Source organism: Struthio camelus, chromosome 24, assembly GCF_040807025.1.
Source record: "Struthio camelus isolate bStrCam1 chromosome 24, bStrCam1.hap1, whole genome shotgun sequence".
NCBI lineage: Eukaryota > Metazoa > Chordata > Aves > Struthioniformes > Struthionidae > Struthio > Struthio camelus.
In genome coordinates, this window is record NC_090965.1 from 7208384 (window position 1) to 7226425 (window position 18042).

Here is an 18042-nt window from a genome sequence, read left to right on the forward strand (position 1 = left end):
GTCCCTCTGCAGAGAACGGGACACTCATTGCACCCTGCTGCAAGGTTCTTACGCCCTCATTTCTTACTCCCTTTATTATTGCCTTCGCTCCCACGTGGCCGGAGCCGGAGCACCACCGGGCAAACAGGGCAGCACCTCCAAGGCCTGCCACGAAGGCTGACGCCCCACGCCTGCAGGGTCCAGCGAGGGAGGACGCGGAGACCGCGCTCGCCCACCCCCGCAGAGGGTGCCCGGCTGAGACCTGGCACGCTCGGTGCAAGCAGCTGGCAGGCAGGGATGGACAACATCCTTGGCATGGCCAGCGCGGGGGAGCCGGGAGCCAGGACTCGCGGCCTGGGAGCCCTCGGTCCCCGCGGCGGGAGGAGCGGCGACGGGTGGACGAATTCCTTAACGCCGCTAATTGCGCCTCCTGCAACGGCTGCGGCCCGTTCCCAGTCTCCCACCGGCAGCGGGATGGGACGGAGCGGGCAGCAGCGGGCTCCCGGCCGGCTCGGCGCGGCGAGGGGACCCGCGGCACGGCCAGCCCGCCCCGGCGCGGCTCCCTCCCGCTCGGCGCAACGAGCTGGCGAGAAGTGGTAATAATAAATTGTTCGGGTGTCCGAGGGGTAACTGCGCTTAACGGAGCCGGACGAGGCGGCGATGCGTCTCGCCAGCGCTTCGCCGGCAGCTCTGCAGCGCCCGGCGGCTTGCGGGCTCAGCCGGGGAGGTTTCCTCCCTCCCCTTGCGCCGCAGCCTGCCTCCCGAGGAGGAGGAGGAGGAGGGGGAGGAGGAGGAGGGTGGGCAACCGCGGCTGAAAACCAACCCCGGACATGCCTGCCCCCCGCCCGCCGGCGCGGCCGTCGGAAGAAAGCGCTGCTACGGCAGATAACATGCTTTGCATTCCTGCGCCGTCTCCGGGGGAGCGCCGAGGGCCGCCGGAGCGACAGGGCAAATACTTGCTCCCCCCCCCGCTCCCCCCCCGCCAGGTCAAAGCGTCTGGAGGAAAAATTTCCAGGCGGAAAAGGCCGAGAGGAGCACGGGGAGGAGGCCGAGCCGGCCGCCGGCCCCGGGCACGAGGGGCTTCGGCAAGCATCCCGCCTCGCCGCCGCGGCGAGCGGGGCCGGGGGCCAGGCCACCCGCCAAGGGCCGGGGGCCCACGCTGCATCCGCCGCCTCTCGTTTCGCAGGACAAACCCAATAATTTAACTGTGCGTTGAATAAATAAATAAATAAATAAATAAATAAATAAATACGCGTCCGGAGTCGGCAGGGCCGGGGAGGGGGGGGGCTTATGGAGGAAAATGAAAAGGAATTTAATTAAGGGCGATGCTGGGAATGTCTCTACCGCAATAAAGATAAGGAGGATCAATTGCTGCTTCCTCGGATCAAAGCGAGGGGCGGGGAGGCCGCGCTGGCGGGAGCGAACAGGGTCCGCGCAGGGAGGGAGAGGCACGCGGGAGAAAGCAGGAGGGAGAGGCCAGATGAGATTATGACAATAATTGATCGTGCAGCTGCCAGAGCTGCTTACTTGGAGGTGAGAGCAGGGTCCGCATCGTCTGCCTCTCCCTCCATCTGTCTGTCCATCCATCTCTCCATCTATCCATCCGTCCATCCATCTGTCCATCCATTCATCCATCTCTCCATCCATCTCTCCATCCGTCCATCAGTCCGTCCATCCATCCATCCATCAGTCCATCCATCCGTCCATCCGTCCATCCCTCCATCCGTCCGTCCCCCCAGCTGTCTCTGGCCCCACCAGAGCCATGGGTTGACGGGAAGGAAGGACCCATCGTCCCAGCGTTTCACGCCGCACCGCTGCGGCCCGGCGGCCTCCGGGGCGGCCGAGGGCAGCTGGCAGGGACGGCCCTTCCCAGAGCACGTTAGCTCCAAAGAGCAGTTTCACGGCCACGGTTTTTAAGTCTTTCGGGGGAACCGCTTTGCTGAACCAGGCCTTTTTTCCTATCGCTTTTCCTGCAGTTTTGGGGGGCCAGTTTGCAGCCAGGTGATGCTTTCTTCCTCGAGGCGCTGCAGTAACGCTGTGACTTCCATTCCTCGGCGGGTAAAGCAGCATCCGCTCTCCATTGTCTGCGACCCCACGTGGTCCAGGGTTGCGTTTTTTGGTCTCTGGGTCGGATCTGCAGAAGGAAAAGGCCCCGTAGCGACGCGGCCCATCCTGGGGCGCAGCACCAAAGCCGGCGAGGGCGCCGCTCGCTCCCCTTGTCTCAGCTGCTCCAGGCAGCTGTTGCTCCCCAGAAGCGACAGCACTTTCATGCGGGGATTTCTGGTCTTCAGATCTTCAAAGAAATCCAGTAATCAAACAGGTAATACTTAAAAAAAAAAAACCCACTTTGAAGGTATCATGCACAAAAGGAACATCCAGGCTTTGTTGCATTCATTGTTCTGGCACCCAGCGTCCCCACGCGATGCCTTGGGGATGCTGCTGGCTCCGGGAGCAGCTTCCCACCCCGAAACACCCTCTTTCCCCCTTTCCGGACCCACGGGGCAGCTCCCTTCACCCGGGACAATATATTTCTCATGCTTTTATTTTTCCTCATTTCTCCGCACTTCCCTCTCCCCTGAGCCCGCCTGCACCACGCACACAAAAGGCAGTGCTTCCCACGGCGGCGCGGCCAGGAGCTGCGGCGGATCGGTGCCTCCGGCACTGCCGTCGGCGGGCAAAGAAACAGCGGGGACATTCCAAGGGGCTGAAGTCACCCAAAAGGCCGGCGTCTCCCTGCCAAAAGGGCTGCTGAAGTCATTCGCGCCCGCTCCAGACGCCCGCCGGCTGCGAGCCCTTTTGTGCAAGCCTGGTTGCGCAACGGCGCCCAGTGCCGCCCACTCACCCGTCAGCATCATCCGTGAGGGTGCTGAACACCCAGCGCCTCCGGGAGGGGTGCAGGCACCTGCCGCCCCCGCGCCGGCAGGGGAGCCCCAGCTCCGGGCCAAGCCGAGCCGCGGAGCCCCAGGAGCTTGGCTGCAAAGGCCGGGGGGAAGCAGCGGGTTTGCAAACCGGTGGCAGGATTGCAAACCGGCAGCAGGATTGCAAACTGGCAGTGGCTCTGCAGGGAAGAAAAGGGAGCCATTAATAACAGTCAGGGCCTGAAAGAAGGGGCAGCTGTGGCTCCAAGGGGGAGGAGAGGTGGCGGAAACGGGCTTTGGGAGAGAAAGGGCCGTTTCCAAGGGCTGCCCGGGGAATGCCCCATCTCCCAGCGCGGCGTGGCTGCCCTGCGCTAGGCAGGGCCCAGGGGAGCCGCCGCCGCGGGAGGGGACGGGCAGCGGGGCAGAGGGACAGGAACGGTCACTGCAGCCACCTCTCAGCGTCGCCCGGGCTGCGTCCGACACTCGCTCCTGCAGATGGAGAAATCGCAGGTCGCGCTGGCCCGGACCTGTGTAGCAGGTCCCCAGGCGCTCGCTCCTCCCGACGGTGCTGGTTTTCCCGGTCCCGGCGCCCAGACTCGTTCCCCATCCCTTGGAAAGCCGTCTGCTTCGCAGAGAGATGATGGAGCTGGTGCCACTTCCGCCTCCTCCCTGCCCCCGGAGGAAAACCAGTGCTCCCAGTGCGGGCCGGGTGCCAGAGCGCAGCTCTGGCCAGGCTGGGAACAGCCCCGGCCCCGTCGCTCCGGGGGGTTCCAGGTTGCCCCCGCGCCGGCCGGGGAGCCCAGCCAGCCCAGCCCCGCCAGCGCCACGACACCGAATGCAACCAAACACAAGCCGAGGATCGCGCACGTGCCTCTAGCTGCTGGGATGATTTCCCGGCAAGGGAAACGGCCTTGCTGCGGCCCCGGGGCTCTGCCGGGAGGCTGCTCCTGGGGCCAGCAGCGCCCGGGGCTGGGCGAGGGAGGCAGCCACCAGAAGGGACACGGAGCTGCTTTGCTGAGCGGGACCTTTGTTTCTTGCGAAGGAGCGACGTTCAGGATAGCGGCGCTGGCAGGCTGGGGCAGGAGACGCTGGCGGGTCCCGTCTCGGCGGGGCTGCCGGGCTGCAGCTGCGCGGGGGCTGCGCCGGGCGGATTCGCCTGTTCGTGGAGGGGACCAGGGAGCAGAAAGCTGCGGACAAGGTCAGTGCAAAGAGCGGCGTGCATCTGCGCTCCCTGCAGCCACGAAGGAAGTAACGAAACGGGAGCGCATCGCCGCAACACGCTCTGCAGACCAGAACTGTAAACTGGTCCAGCTTACAGGACCAGCTGTCCAAAGCTCACGAGGTCCAGCTTTCCAAAGCTGAGGCTACATCTCTTTGCAGCTGTTAAAAACCACGGGCCAACTTGACCACCGTCTTGGGGCGCCGCTAGAGCCCTGCTTGCTGCAAAGTCAGAGCCGGTGTCCAGGGATGGACGGCGCGGCGAGCCCTGGGGCTGCATCGGCGCCGGGGCAATGCCGCTTCGGCCACGCGCCCACCCCGTTGCCCTGCGCCGCACGCATTTGGCAGCAGCCTCCTCGCCCGCCCGCGGGGCGCTGGGACTTTGCCCTTGCTAATCTGGATGTCCTGAGAGCAGCTTTAAAGGGCTCCGGCGTTCGCTAATGGTGCTGGAAGCACGCGGGGAATGCGCGGCGGGGGGCTGCGCCGCGGCGGGACCCGGCGGCGCGGGGGGCCATTCCTGGCACGCAGCGCTTCCCTCCTTTCATTTCGGTTCGCCCTGCCGAAGGGCCGCGGCGGGGTAAAGGGCAGGGGGAGGAGGCCCGAAACGGTTCCCGTGAACCCAAGTGGAAACGGTTACAGCGCTTTACAGACTAATAAAAGCCCTTTCAGGGCCGCAGCGGGAGAAGCGGACAAAGGCAGGCGAGCGGGGAGGGGACGGAGGGGAGAGCGCCAGAGGCGGCCCCTCGCCCGAGACCCTCAGCCAGCGCACAAATGCAACCGTCAGAGCCGGGAAAGCAAGGAGCGGGGCCAGACGGGGGGAACGGCAGGCAGCAGGGACGCGGCGGCGGCCACCCACCCGCGGGAACGGGCGCTGGGCCGCTCGGGGTCCCGCACCGCCAGCGGAAGAACGACCCAAGAACAACTCAGGTCTACGGTCTGCTGGCAATTTAATTGTTTTTCTCTGGACCACGTTGTGGGAACAAAGGAGAAAAGACGCACGCGCCGGAGAGGGGAAAGGGCCCGAGACCCCGAGGTGCCATAGTGCAAAGGGGCTCGCGAGCCGACGGGCGCCAACGCCTCCCCTGCCGGAGGCGGTCGGGGCTGGGAAGCTGTCCACGGAGGCAGGTAGATCCAGTGCTGCTGAGGTTTTATATTAACTCAACACAAGGCAATAAATAAAGAAGTGGTGCCTTATGAAAGGCACTTCCCCCCCACCCCTTCAGTGTTTTTAAAAAAAAAAAAAAAAAAAGTCGACGTTGGCAGCGGAGCCCGCGTTTTCCGACGGCAGTTTCTGCTTCGGGCGCGTTCGGGTGTCCCGCAGCACCGGGAGAGGCGGCAGCCGCGGGCAGCAGCTCCGAGCGGGCTGCGCGGGGAAGAGACGCCGGGGCCTCGGCCCGCGCTCCGGCCTCCCGGACCGGGCAGGGGCGCGCGCTATTCCAGTTGGGTTTCCCAGAGCAAAGGGGAAGGGTCTGTGCCGGAGCGATGGTACCCGAGCGCCAGGACGTCCCAAGAGCCCGGGGCAGGCACCCGCCAGGACAGCGGCGCTCAGCCTCCACCGCCGGCTACGTCTCCAGCCTGTTTGAGGTATATGACCTGCCCCATCCGTTGTCTCGTGCGGCCAAGAACAGTGCAAAGAGGAAAAAAAACCCAAAAAACAAAAACCAAAACAACCCAAACCAACCCTTCTCCCCCCTCCCATGAGATGAGTGTGTTTGCGAGGCAGGAGGGACAGCAGAGCGAGGACCGGAGTGGCTGCAGGGCCACCAGCCGACCCCGCACAGCCCCTTTGCGGGGCCTGGGCCGGTCGCTGGGCGAGCTCCGGGCTTTGGTCCCTCGAGGGGCGCGGAGCAGCGCTCCCTCCCCGCGCGCCGCCCGAGCAGTAGGTGCAACAAGCCAGAGCAGCGGTCGCAGCCCCGCCGGGGGCTCTGCCCCCGTCCCGCCGCCCCAGAGGGCGAGCCGTGCCCCCCGTCCCGCCGCAGCGGCCCTGCCGAGACGCGGCGCGGCGGCAGCGCAGCCCTGCAGGGCCCTTCTCAGCTCAGCTTCATGCTGATGGCCACGGCGCGCTGGTAGACCTCGGTGACGTTGTCGCAGTCCGCCAGGGAGAAGCGGCTCTCCGCCAGCGGGCTCTGGCAGCGCGTCACAGTCCAGCGGCGAAGGCGGCGCCCTGCCTCCTCCTCCTCCTCCAGCCGGAGGAAGCTGTCGACGGAGACGCAGCCCCGCATGCCCCCGCCGGGGATGCGGGCGGGCAGGTCGAGCTGGTCGAAGGACTCGGTGGAGAGGATGCTGTCCTCGCTGGCGGCGCTGGACGGACAGGCGCGGGAGGCCACCTTGGGCAGGGGCGCCTCGCCGAAGGAGCCGAAGGCCGGCCCGGGCAGGCTGTCCGACTCGGCGCTGCTCGAGGAGTATTTGCCGTTGTGCTTCAGGATGCCTTTCCGGCGGGTGGGGAGGCCCTCGGGGCCCTGCTGCGGGGAGGGGGCGTCAGCAAACACACTGCCGTCGAGGTCCAGGCTCTCGGAGTCCAGGACCTCCGCGGACTCGCAGCCCTCCAGGGAGGAGTAATAGCCCGACTCTCTCATCGGGGGCTTTTTCAGTATTCCCTTCCTGGGCACGGCCACGGGGACCGCTCTGCTGTCCTCGCTGCAGGCCAAGGCCCGAGAGGACAGGACACGGGTCAGCGCCGCAGCGGCTGCTTCGCCCTCCTCATCCCTGGCCTCTCCAGCAGGACCTGCCTGCGGGGGGCCGGGGCCAGGTGCCTTCTGGTCGCTGGAGTTTCTCTTCTTCAGGATCCCCTTGGGTCTCTTCAGGATGGACTTGGAGGGGTTCTCCGGGGCCACAGCCACCTCCTGCAGCATGTGGGAGATGTCGTTCTCCTTCTTGGACTTCTTGAGGGAGCGCTGCCTCTCCAGGGTGACGCTGGGGATGTGCTGCTTGAAGAAGCAGCGCACCTTGGAGCCGTTCTCAAAGAGGGGCCGGGAGGATCGGCGCAGCCACTCTGCCACCGTGGCCAGGGGGGACTCGCTCTCCCGCAACATCTCTTGCTCCCCGATAGGCACTTTGTAGCCCCAGTTCACCCACCAGTGAGTGGCAATGTCTTCAATGGTGGCTCGGCGCTCTGGGTTCACCATCAGCATCCACCGGATCAGCCCACAGGCATCTGGGGAAGAGCCAGGTCAGCCACCGAAGGCAACGTGCACAGCAGGATGGGGAGGGGAAGAGCCACATGGTGCTATGGGGGTCTACCTACCTGATAGCTTCGTGGGCTCCCGGTAGTCCCCACTCGTGATCTGCTTGACCAGAGTCTTGTAGTCCTGGCCATCAAACGGCATTGTACCATGGACCAGGATGTAGAGGAGCACACCAAGAGACCAGCTGTCCACCTGAAAGATGCAGAGGTGGATCAGGGTGGGCCAGCAAGATAGGGCTGCCGCATGCACCGGCAGCAAGCTCAGTGCCAGCACATTTAGAAGCTCCTACTAGAGGCTAACCAGCAACTCCTGGGATAGCAGTCCTCTTCTGGAGGACAAGGGAACGCAGCAAGACTAGCTTGAGAAGGTGCTGTGGGCATCCTGCCATGTCAGCCTGGCACCTCTCGCTGCGACATGCAGTTACCGCGCACCGTTTGTGCGGCGCTTTGTCTCGGGGGACCCATCACCCCAGCTCACACCGGCAAATCTTAGACCCCAGGCACCAATAATATTGCTCTCTGCTGGGAAAGCACTCAGAGCTTTCCCGTTGCAAGACACTTCCAGCACGTCAGTTGAGCAGGGGAGCAAGATACAACTCACCTCTGGGCCTTTATACGGCCTCCCATTGATGATTTCAGGAGATGCATAGAGCGGGCTGCCACAATAAGTCTGCAGAAGTTTGTCCTGCTGGTAAACATTGGAGAGGCCAAAGTCTGCAATCTAGAGAGAAGTTTATAGTTGTAACCAAGCAGCAAAGTCAAAGTTCCCCCATGCAGGTGGAGCAGGACTTCCGCGTGATGCTCTCGAGCTGCGGGCTTGGCAGAAGGCAGGCTCACCCCCTCCCAGGAGCCTCCCCCCAGCCGGGGCTCCTCACCACGGCTAGCCCGAAGCGGCGCCTGCTTCAGCCCTGCCACCAACCACGCGGCTCTGCCGCCCCAGCCCCATCGCCTGCTACGCCACGAGCGGAGGCTGCTGCAAAGGGGCGACGAGAGGCGAAGGTGCAGGGCTCTCCTCCGGCTCCCTCGGCTGCGAGAGGGGTCACGGCCACCTCCAGCGGCGGCTTCAGTCCCTCCTGCCCCAAAGGGGCCCGTGAACCACGGGCCGCAGCAGCCGCTCGGGGCTCGCGGACCGAGCTGGACCGCGAAAGCTCCTCGGCCGTGATCAGCCCCCCGCACACCCCTGGCTGGGCAAAACGCCACGCGCAGCTGGGCTCTGCCAGCCCTCACCTTGATGTTGCCGTTCGCGTCGAGAAGGATGTTCTCCAGCTTCAGGTCTCTGTGAACGATCCCGTTCTGTGCGAGGGGAGGGAAAGGCCAGGTTTAGCTCGCCGTGTTTGAGGAAGAGAAAGTTAGTCACCGCAGGGAGGTTCCCGCCGGGCGCCCAGCCCGCGCGGCTCTGCGGAGGCTCCCCGCAGACAGTTCAAACAGGACACGGTTGCAGTAATGAGATGAGCAATAAATAACTTGTTTTACAGCCCGTCCTTCTCCATGCACAGCATCCTGAGCCAGGTGCCACCAGCAGTGCTCTCCTTGGGCGGATCGGGCGCGCGGCTGCATCCCGCCTGCACGCTGGGCTCTCGTGCCCTCCCCGGGCCCCGGGCGCTGGCACCCGTCCCCCAGCGGCTGCTCGTCGCTGGGGCACGGCAGACGCACCAAGGCAAGACCGCTCCACGCCAGGACGCTTTGCACGGCTAAGCGAGACTTAGATTTGCTCTGGGTCCAAGAGGCGCTCTGCAACCTCCCCTCCCCGCCGAGGCACGACCCAAGCGTGGCCCGAGAGCATCTCCCGGGGACACCGGGGGCCGGGTCCAGCGCGCGCCCGTCGGCCCGGACCGGCTCTGCAGCCTCACGTCCCGCTTGCGGAGGACGAGACGGGTGGCCCAGGGCTTGGCTTTCCGACCGAGCCGCCAGCTCAGGGCGTTCCCCCTCCGCGGCGGGTGGGACCGGAGCTGATAATTCCCCGACTGGTTTAGTCAGACTGACACAGCGGCAGCGGGAAAGCCGAGGCGAAGCTTTTCCCCACCAAGCCGCTCGATCCCGTCCTCCGCGGAGGCCGCCGCACCCTCGGATGAGGAGGGGGAGGACGAAGGCCGCTCCGGCAGCGGCGGTGGGGGAGCACAACGCCGGGCTGGCCCCTCCGCCGCGGGCACCGAACCTCTTCCCCCGCTGCCCGCCGCCCCGTGCAGCCCCCATGGGGGCGGCGGCAGCGGCTCGGGGCGCCCACCTACCTTGTGGCAGTAGTAGATGGCGGAGACAACCTGGCGGAAGAAGTGGCGCGCCTCCTGCTCCGGCAGCCGCTGCCGCTCGCTGATGTAGTCGTACAGGTCGCCCTTGCTGGCGTACTCCATCACGATGACGATTTTGCTGCTGTTCTCAAACACTGCGAGGGGACACCGCGGGGCGTTAGGAGCTACGGGGCTTCTCCGAAGCAAGCCCACGCTAACGCGGGCTTTTTAATTAGTAGGCGAGGCCCTGACCGCCTCCAGCATGCTGCCCGTCCCGCCACCCATCTGCGGGCACGGGAGGTGCTGGGCTCTCCCCGGCACCTGCTCTGCGGTTCGGTGCGAGGGGGACCCGGCCACCCGCGTCCCCCCGGGGCTGCCAGCCACGCAGCGGCGAGCTCGGCCGCCGGTCTGCGCCCTGGGAAAGGGGCTCCGTCCTCCCCAAGGGGACCAGGGCACGCGGTTGGTTCTCCGCTAGGCGCATTCCTGCTAAAAGGGACAGGAAAGACAGCTACCAGCTGGCCTGGCCAGGGGTGGACTTTCTCCAGACTCCTAGCAGGGATTAAGGCACAAGCCAAAGGATGGAGCGTTTTCTTCCTGTTTGCAGAAAGCTACCTCAATATTTTTGAATTCCAGCAGAGGCAGCAATCAGCGTGACTCAGTCCCTGCAAACACCGCGTATAAACTGCCAATCCACTCGCTTTTGTTTAGAGGACAAAAGGACTCTGGATACCTCACGTACGCCGCTAACACGGCAGTAACGCAGGCCCGGGCCAGTCGCGCGTAGCCAGCACGGCGCACCGAACGCCGCAGAGCCAGCCGCGCCGAGGCAGAGCGCGGGTCGCGCCGGGTTTGCGGCCACCCGACTCGGCGCTTAAGCAAAGACTTGATCCAGTTGGACATTCGCTCCAAATCTGATCGTAACTAGAACTTAATAAACTCCCCTTCAGCCCCTATTGGCATTGCCTGGACACCCTGGGAGCAAAGCGGAGCCCTAAAGCACGGCCCAGACAGCAGCATCAGTAGCTCCCCAAGCACCCAGCGGTTTGGTTTGCTTGTGCCCCAGGGCAGGGAGAGAGAGAGGGACTCCAGGTTCACTGCTGCCTCGGGCTGGAAGCGGAGCCACAGAGGTCTCCTGCACACGCGTTTCCTCCGGGACAGGGCGAGCACGCAGCCGCAGCACGGCCGGCATCGACTCGCGTGGCCCGAAGGGCTGGCGTGGGGCTCCCCACGGCAGCAGCCTCCCGATCTCTCACCTGCTCCGTGCCACATCCCAACCCAGATTTAGGCTTCCGGCGTCCCAATGCAGAGAGCCAGGCTTAAAAGGCCACGTAAGCTTTCGCAGCCGGCTCCCCTCTCCAGGCAGGGGGGGACGAGACGGGAAGCGGCTATTTCTGACGCAGGTATTTCCCATCGCTGCCGCTTCGTGCACAGGCGGCGAGCGCAGAGGGCAGGCTCGGCCGGGGGAGCCGCAGCCCGGCAGCACTTGCTCTCCTGGCCCGTGCCGAATCACCAGCGATGGCAAATAACTTCTAAAAAATGTACTCATTTTTAGAGGGGAGACTGGAGAATTGAGGCCTGAGCATCCCCATAAAACCCGAGCAGAGCTGAGCCGGGCTAGGGGCCGAGGCAGGACGCAGCAACCCAGCGCCGCTCACGGGAACCCCCAAAGCGGTTCCTGCTGCCCCAACCCAAACCGGCTCTCAGGAGGGATTTAAGCCTAGGCCAGGGCTGAACAAGTTGAGCATCTCTGCGCAGCGCACCAGCCTGCAGCGCCCACGCACGGCAGGACAGCGGTCCGCAGCCCCGCTCTGCCGGGTGGATGCTCCCCTCCGGCCGGGCCGGCAGGTTTCGCCGAGCCTCCCCGCACCCCAGCGGGGCGCTGCTGGGCTCCCCGGGACGACAGCACCCCAGGCCGACCCGGCTGCTGGGGCGGCGAGGAGCCAGCCCCGTCATCCAGCTGCGCGGGTAGCTGCTGGAAGGGAACAGGGAGGGGAGGGCAGGGCTCACCTTCGTGGACAGCGATGATATGGGGGTGATTGAGGGACGACATGATCTCAATCTCTCTCCGGATATGGAGAAGGTCCTGCTCATCCTTGATTTTGTCTTTCCGGATTGACTTGATAGCCACCTGCGGGTGAGGAGACATGCAGAGGGGTGACCCGGAGCCCAGCAGCAGCACAGCTTCCCAGGGCACGTTGCAGAGCAGGAAACGTAACCCGCTCTTTGGGGAAGGGGCTCACAAGCAGCAGGTTTGGGCCCCGGCCTCTCCAGCCTGGTTGCGTGCTCTGCTTGAGGGCTGCGCGTCAAGTCTCCACTGCAGTAACTCCCGCGAGAAGAAGTTTTATCAACTAGGTTTTTACAGTTTCCAAGTCTTTCTGCTGTGCACAAGGGAGGGTCCCACCCCCACCAAGGGAAACCTGCTGCCAGCTCCTAGAGAGGTTCGCCAAGCTTCCTTGCACGGGCAGCGCAGACCTGCTTCTTGTTTATTTGCAGTGGCTTACAGGAATCGCGTCCTCGGCTAGAGCTGCCGGCTGGATTACGGCCAGCGAAAGGAATGTGACCTGCACACATGACTCAGGAGATAACGACAACATCTTCTTGGGGTCGTGAAAATGAGAAAACAGGTTTTGTTTTCCCTGCAAATATTTATTTCAGGGAGCTGATTATGTAGAGGTAAGAGAAAGTTTGGCATTAAGGAGCAGATCCTGCCTAGGAGCAAACACAGCACCTTGCTCCAGCCAGCTGGGAGACCCAGCACCAACGATCCAAGCCGCCTTCCAGGCTTTGCTTGGGTTTTCAAGTTATCCTCTACAAGGAAATTGAAAGGGGAGGAGAAAGAAGAGTTAGTGCTGGAGAATAGATGCCTTCTAATCCTCTTTCAAAGGAGCTAGGGAGAGACAATATACTCCTAGGGCTGAATTTACAACTGAATCCAGCAGAACCTCTTTTTTTGTATCAGACAAGAATGCGGAACAGCATTAATCCCGTAAAGGGATCCTGGAGGAGACGGAGCACCAGGTCTCCCAGCAACAGGGAGAGGGGCCACGGACACCCGCCGGCCCCCAGCCGCCAGCGCCAGCTCCGCGCCGATGCTCACGGCTAGACTCGGCGGAGACCCTCCTCCGCCTTTAGTGGTGCGAGATGTATGCCCGGCCTCATCTCCCTCTGATTTAGGGGAGGCAAAAAAAAATCTCGTGCTCTCAAGACCCAGCCTGCCAAGCAGCCAAAGGCTCAGACAACAGTCACAGCCCCGTCTCCAGCCCTGCTGCTTCTCAGCAAGGGGGAAGGCGACAGTAACAAGAGCCTTGCATGGCCCAACTCGCTGTTCCCACGCATGGTGGCATCCAGAAGTTTAGAAGATTTTTTTCCACCCTGATCTGCTGATATGTCGTCAGCATTTCTGCTTCTTCCTCCCACCGAGGAGCGCCCACCTGGCACTGTCCGAGCAACGTTCTCTGCGACAGCCGAGCTAAGCAAGGCCCATCGCACCGAGAGGGAGCCCCCGGATGCTAAAGCAGCGAGATCTCGGCTGCCACATCAGCCCCTTCGTGGGAGAAGGGCACGCGGATTTTAGCGCTCATACAAGCACGTGGGAGATGGTCGGTCAAGTCCCTTCGGCCCCAGAGCAGACCACGTCTCTGCTCCACTGACCCACTTAGGGCCGGTGCTTGCTGGGCGAGTGTTTGCCTTCTGCCCATCGGAGGAGAAGCGTTACACCCGCACCAGCCCCGGGGCTTGAACCCAAGAGCAACCGAGCAGAATGGACTCTGGCCAAAGGAGGTTTGATAACCCAGGTCCAGGGTGTTGCACGAAGCAATACCGAGGGGACATAATAGCTTCTTGAAAGCCAGGTAATCTTTTCCCTGACCTTCATGCTAGGTTAACAGGTTAAAGTTTAACCATTTCTGCTTCAGCCCCTGATTACCTGACCCCCTCTAGAATGCATGCAATGCCTCAAAGCCTTTATGCAGCAAGTCAGCCTGGTCCTGCCCTCCCAAATTCCCTGTTGACTCACTCCATTCATCGCCCCGCCACCAAAGCTTGACATCTAGCCCAGCCCAGCGGCCCCCCCTGTTTTGGGGTCAGCAGCTGTATGTACCCTTTTTGCCCGCTGACCAAAATGCTATTGCGCATACACTACAGAGCCTGCTCTCAGAGCGCGACTCCACTGTCTGCGAACAGAGGCAATGGCTCCGGGCTGCCCACACGGGAAGCCTTAAGAGATGCCACCGGCTGTAGCCAGCAAGGAGAGCGCTGGCAAACGCCTTTGCCTGTGAACTTGGCAATTAGCATTAGTGGCCTCCGAGGCAGAAGGGAGTCACAGCTCCAGCTCCAAGCAGGATGGTGCACTGTTAGAGCCCCAGGGCTCTCCTTACCGAGTGCTCCTCACCACCGGGCCAGTTGCCCGACATAACGCTTCTCAGCGAGGAGAAGCCCCAGTTAGGGTCCACATCTCATGCCAAGGAGACTGAGCAGGCCACGCTATCCACCTGCCAAGCCCTGCCAGGGAAACCAATCCCTAGGCTGTTCCTGGGGAAAGGACGGGAAACATAGAAGCAGCTTTGTTCCAAAACATCTCCCACCTAACGAGGCGGATTGCAGAGGATCCCGCTTCAGGGTCTGACACCTCTGCAGCAGGTATCCGTCAGGACCCTGCACCCTTCCTCTCCCTCACTGATGCCCTCAAGAAGGATCTCCTGCGGGAGACAGCTCCAAGAAATCCTGCTGCTGGATCCTGGAGAACTCGACAGTACTTTCCAAGGCAAAAAGCTTTAATTAAAAGTTTTGGGGGCAGAACAGGTATTTTCAGCAGCTACTGATAAATACATTAAGTTACAACCCCAGGCAACACTTTAAAAGTTGTTCCAGATTGCAAGCGTGGCATTTCACGTTCCATGAAATATGGATTACAACCCACAACGGAAGAGACCAGGGTTCTCCCCTTACTGGGGATCAAAGAGGCTTTGCTACTTCAGAATACTGCAGGTGCTGTCTTCCCCTTGACACCACACAAGCCCAGGAATACATTTCTGACACTGCAAGCAAGTCCCACAGGAGGTCCGGGTTTCTATTTGACTTGGCTGCAGTCCAAGGCTTGGGAACTAGGCTGGAAGAAAATAGGCCAGATGCTGCAATGCAAACAGGTGCAGGAGCCAGCTTGCACCACCACGGCACATGTTACTGCATCTTCAAAGCAGCAGACGCAGCAAGAAAAGCCAGCAACTCTCTCCCCACCTGCCCGCTGTTTCAAAGGCACACCAGTTTTCCAGCTGCTGGGAAGGGCACTCAGCAGAAGCACCCACCGGAAGGCGCGAGCGTTAGTTCACCTAGAGGATTTCTAACCAGAAACCAAGTGGCGATTTTCTGACAATGAGCATTCATAGAAGCCCCCCAAAATCCAGCACCTGACAGAGTCTGGTCTTCCCTGTAATCAGCTAAGTGATTACACACGCTTGGCTTTGAGCTAAGTCCAGGTAGGGCGGACTTCAAGGAAAAAGAAAACTCGGCAATAAAACAAGATGGTTCAACATGTAGTGCATCTGACAGAGGCAGTTTCTGATTAGCCAGAGGCAAAAACACACACACGGAGCGGTTCCAACCTCACAGCTTCAGCCAGTAGCGTTGGCTCTGCGCGCGGCCCAGGAGAGGGGTAACCGGAGGAGGCAGTAGTACCTGCTCTCACACCTCAGTATTTAGGAAGTGAAAGCCACTTAGAGAACAAGCAAATAACAACCCAGCTCAGGATAAGCCTGAAGATTAAACAGGTCCGGAAATGCTGAGTGGTGCAAGAACAAATTCGTGGGAAGAGGAGAGATTTGTGGTTAAGCCTCCTGTTTCTACATGGCCAGTTCTGCGTGGTACCAGTTAGCTGAGCCTTTGACTATCTTTGGCATTTATTGAAGAGTCATTGCCTTACACACTTAATTCACATTATCATAGGCTAATGCTACCAGGCAAACAAGTCCCTGTCCTAAGGGGCTTGCACAGATAAGCAAGTTTGCTGCAGTTCAAAGATTCTCTATACGAGCTTTGTTAGCGGCAGAAAAGCCGAGCCAAGTCTTCTCACCCATCCCCAGGGGAGGGATCGTTCTAGGTCAGTGGGTGGGAGCTGTGTTTCAAGGCCCCGATTATTCAGGGAAATAGCAGCGTCTTCAGAATCAGATAGGCTAATGGAAGTGGCAGATCTGAGTTAATTAAGAGCTGTGGTGTTACACAAGAAAACCTCTCGGATTTACAGTTGCTTTCCTTGACATGCCTTTGTGGCATGTTAGCAATTCGCCTCGCACCCACCTTTTCTGCTCAGACTCCTGAGCCTGGTTGGGCCAGTTACACTAGTTGCAGGTGGACCCTTATTGCTCACCCCTACCATCTCATGAGGGTGAGAGAGCGAGTGCCTTTCATGGGTCCTATCCTGCACCACAGGGTGCTAAGGACTGAACAGGGATAGGGAAATCACATGCAAGTTTGTCCTTTGAACGTCTGCTGATTTCTAAAGGACAGGACTGTTCAGGAACAGCAGTAGCCCCCTTTCCTGGGTGGGGGGGCTACGCTCCCCCACCTCTCCCCACGCACTCCCAGAGCGTTGAACGCCCGTGCTCAGGGTTGAGCTGCGCATTGCACACAGAGGCACCTGCTTCACACAGGCCGAGACGTTTGATTCAGAGAGTCACGATTTCAACCAGACGCTCCGGGCACTCGAAGGGGCTCGGCTGTGCTTGCACGCCGCACACCGCTGCGGAGAGCCAACACGTAAAACCAACCAAAACCCAGGGCAAGAGGAAGGGAAAAGTCCTTGACGCTCAAGTGCCGTGTTTGCTCTGCACCGCCGGATACGTGCAAACTCCTTTCACCAGGAAGCCCGACTCGGTCAAGTGCGCGCCCGGGGCTGCAGGCGGCCGGTGGGCGCGAGCGGACCCGCCCCGGGCCGGGCCCCTGCCTGCCCCGGAGCCCGGCCCCAGGCGGCCCCTCGCCGCACGGCGAGGCGCGGAGCCCACCGACGGGGCCCGGCAGCGGCTCCCCCGGCGGGAAAGGGCCGGTGCCCGGGGCAGGCGCCTCGCGCGGAGGATGCGCCGCTGCGCGGGGCACGGCGGGGGGATGCGCGGCGAGAAGGCACCGGAGAGGGGTGGCGGGAAAGGACGGGGGGAGCCTCACCAGCTTGCCGGAGCGCTCCCGGGCTTTCTTCACCTTCCCGTAGGTGCCCTTGCCCAGCGTCTCCAGGAACTCGTAGCGGTGCTTGAGGTTGTGCTTGTGGTGGTGCCGCTTCACCGCCTGCTTCTTCATCAGCGGCCGCGGCGACTTGATGAGCCCCTCGGCCAGCGAGGCGGCCAGCGCCGCCCCCGGCCCCGCCGCCCGCTCCATGCCGCGCTCGGCCCCGGCCCCGGTGCCGGCCCCGCACCGGCCCGGCCGCTAAATGCGGCGGCGGCGGCGGCCGCGCCCCCCCCCGCGCCCATTGGCCGCGCCGCCGCCCCGCCCGCAGCCGCGGGGCGGGAGCTGCCCGGGGAGCCGGCTGAGGGGGGGGGCGAGCCGCGGACCGGGCGGGGGGATGCACGGAGCCGGCGCGAGAGCTGCCCCTGCAGACCGGGGGGAGCCCGGGGGAGGCACAGACCGGGGTGCGGGGGGGGGGTTCGCAAGCTGGGGGGGCCAAGCGAGGATCTACGGCCCGGGGGGGCGCGGAAGGGGCCCACGGACACAGCAGGGAGCGTAAAGGGGGCCACAGACGGGGCGGCGGGGGCAAAGTAGGAGACTTGCCACAGGATGATGCTGGGGAGGGTCCTGCGCAGGCAAACAGGCAGCTGGGGGGGGGCGTCGCAAGGAGACTCGCACCCAAACACCACGCCGAGACGGAGCGCAGGGACAGACCGCTGCAAGGATGCGGAGCGAAGCACCTGGGCGTCTCGCGCCAGGAGCGGTGCGGGAGCACAGGGAGACGGACGCACAGGCAGCCACAGACACACAGAGACGTGGTTTGCTGCAAGAGGCCACAACGCACCTCAAAAAAGAAAGCATATCGAGGGCAAAAAGCAGTGAGCAAAGGGGCCTGGGCAAGCCCAGCCCGTCCCCACTAGCCCCGAGACGATGCTTTGCCCTCCTGGACGTGGAGGGCCTGGGAGGGAGCAGCGCACCCGCAGAGCGAGCTGCGGAGGGGGGACCGCGCGGGCACCGTTCAGACGCTCCCACGTGAACGCTTCTTACGGACGTTTCTGGTTCACTCCGCAGCACCTTCCCGTGTGGTCTCTTTGCCCCTGTGGTAATTCTTTTGAGATATTAAAAGAATGCAATTATTTCCCAAAGCAGCCAAAACAAAAGCTCTTGCCCAGCTCCGGCATGTGTGAGGACACACCGTATTGATTGAAGAAAGAGATAACTACAGCATTAGTCAGACCTGGATTTTCCCAGCACTTCCGAGGGCCCAGGGCAGCCGGCAGGATGAGGCAGAGCAGGGTCTTGTGAGCGTGTTCCAGGGATGATCTCAGCCGGCAGCGGCCCCTCCGCAGGCTCTGGGTCCAGCCTGCGAAGCCGAGGGCCTCCGGCACAGGGCGCGACGGTGCTGCAGCCGCGGCCGTGACCGCGGCCCGCG

General features: G+C 62.6%; 1 protein-coding gene across 1 annotated transcript; it reads right to left on the reverse strand.

Annotated features, from left to right (window-relative positions):
* Positions 1 to 4984: 4984 nt before the first annotated feature.
* NUAK2 (NUAK family kinase 2) lies at positions 4985 to 16841 on the reverse strand. The gene is made up of 7 exons (XM_068918503.1): positions 16617 to 16841; positions 11472 to 11592; positions 9468 to 9619; positions 8467 to 8532; positions 7841 to 7960; positions 7300 to 7432; positions 4985 to 7209 (listed from the first exon to the last, which is right to left on the reverse strand). Exons 1-7 carry the CDS (start codon positions 16821 to 16823, stop codon positions 6086 to 6088), a joined length of 1923 nt encoding a protein of 640 aa, XP_068774604.1. The 5' UTR covers positions 16824 to 16841; the 3' UTR covers positions 4985 to 6085.
* Positions 16842 to 18042: the final 1201 nt, after the last annotated feature.

What these genes read in the sequence shown, in the direction of transcription:
- NUAK2 (XM_068918503.1), bottom strand. Translation starts at nt 16,823, where the DNA reads ATGGAGCGGGCGGCGGGGCCGGGGGCGGCGCTGGCCGCCTCGCTGGCC. An exon ending in GGGAGCGCTCCGGCAAGCTG is followed by an intron (nt 11,593 to 16,616) that starts GTGAGGCTCCCC and finishes CCTCACCCGCAG; the next exon opens with GTGGCTATCAAGTCAATCCG. An exon ending in GGCCGTATAAAGGCCCAGAG is followed by an intron (nt 7,433 to 7,840) that starts GTGAGTTGTATC and finishes TGCATCTTTCAG; the next exon opens with GTGGACAGCTGGTCTCTTGG.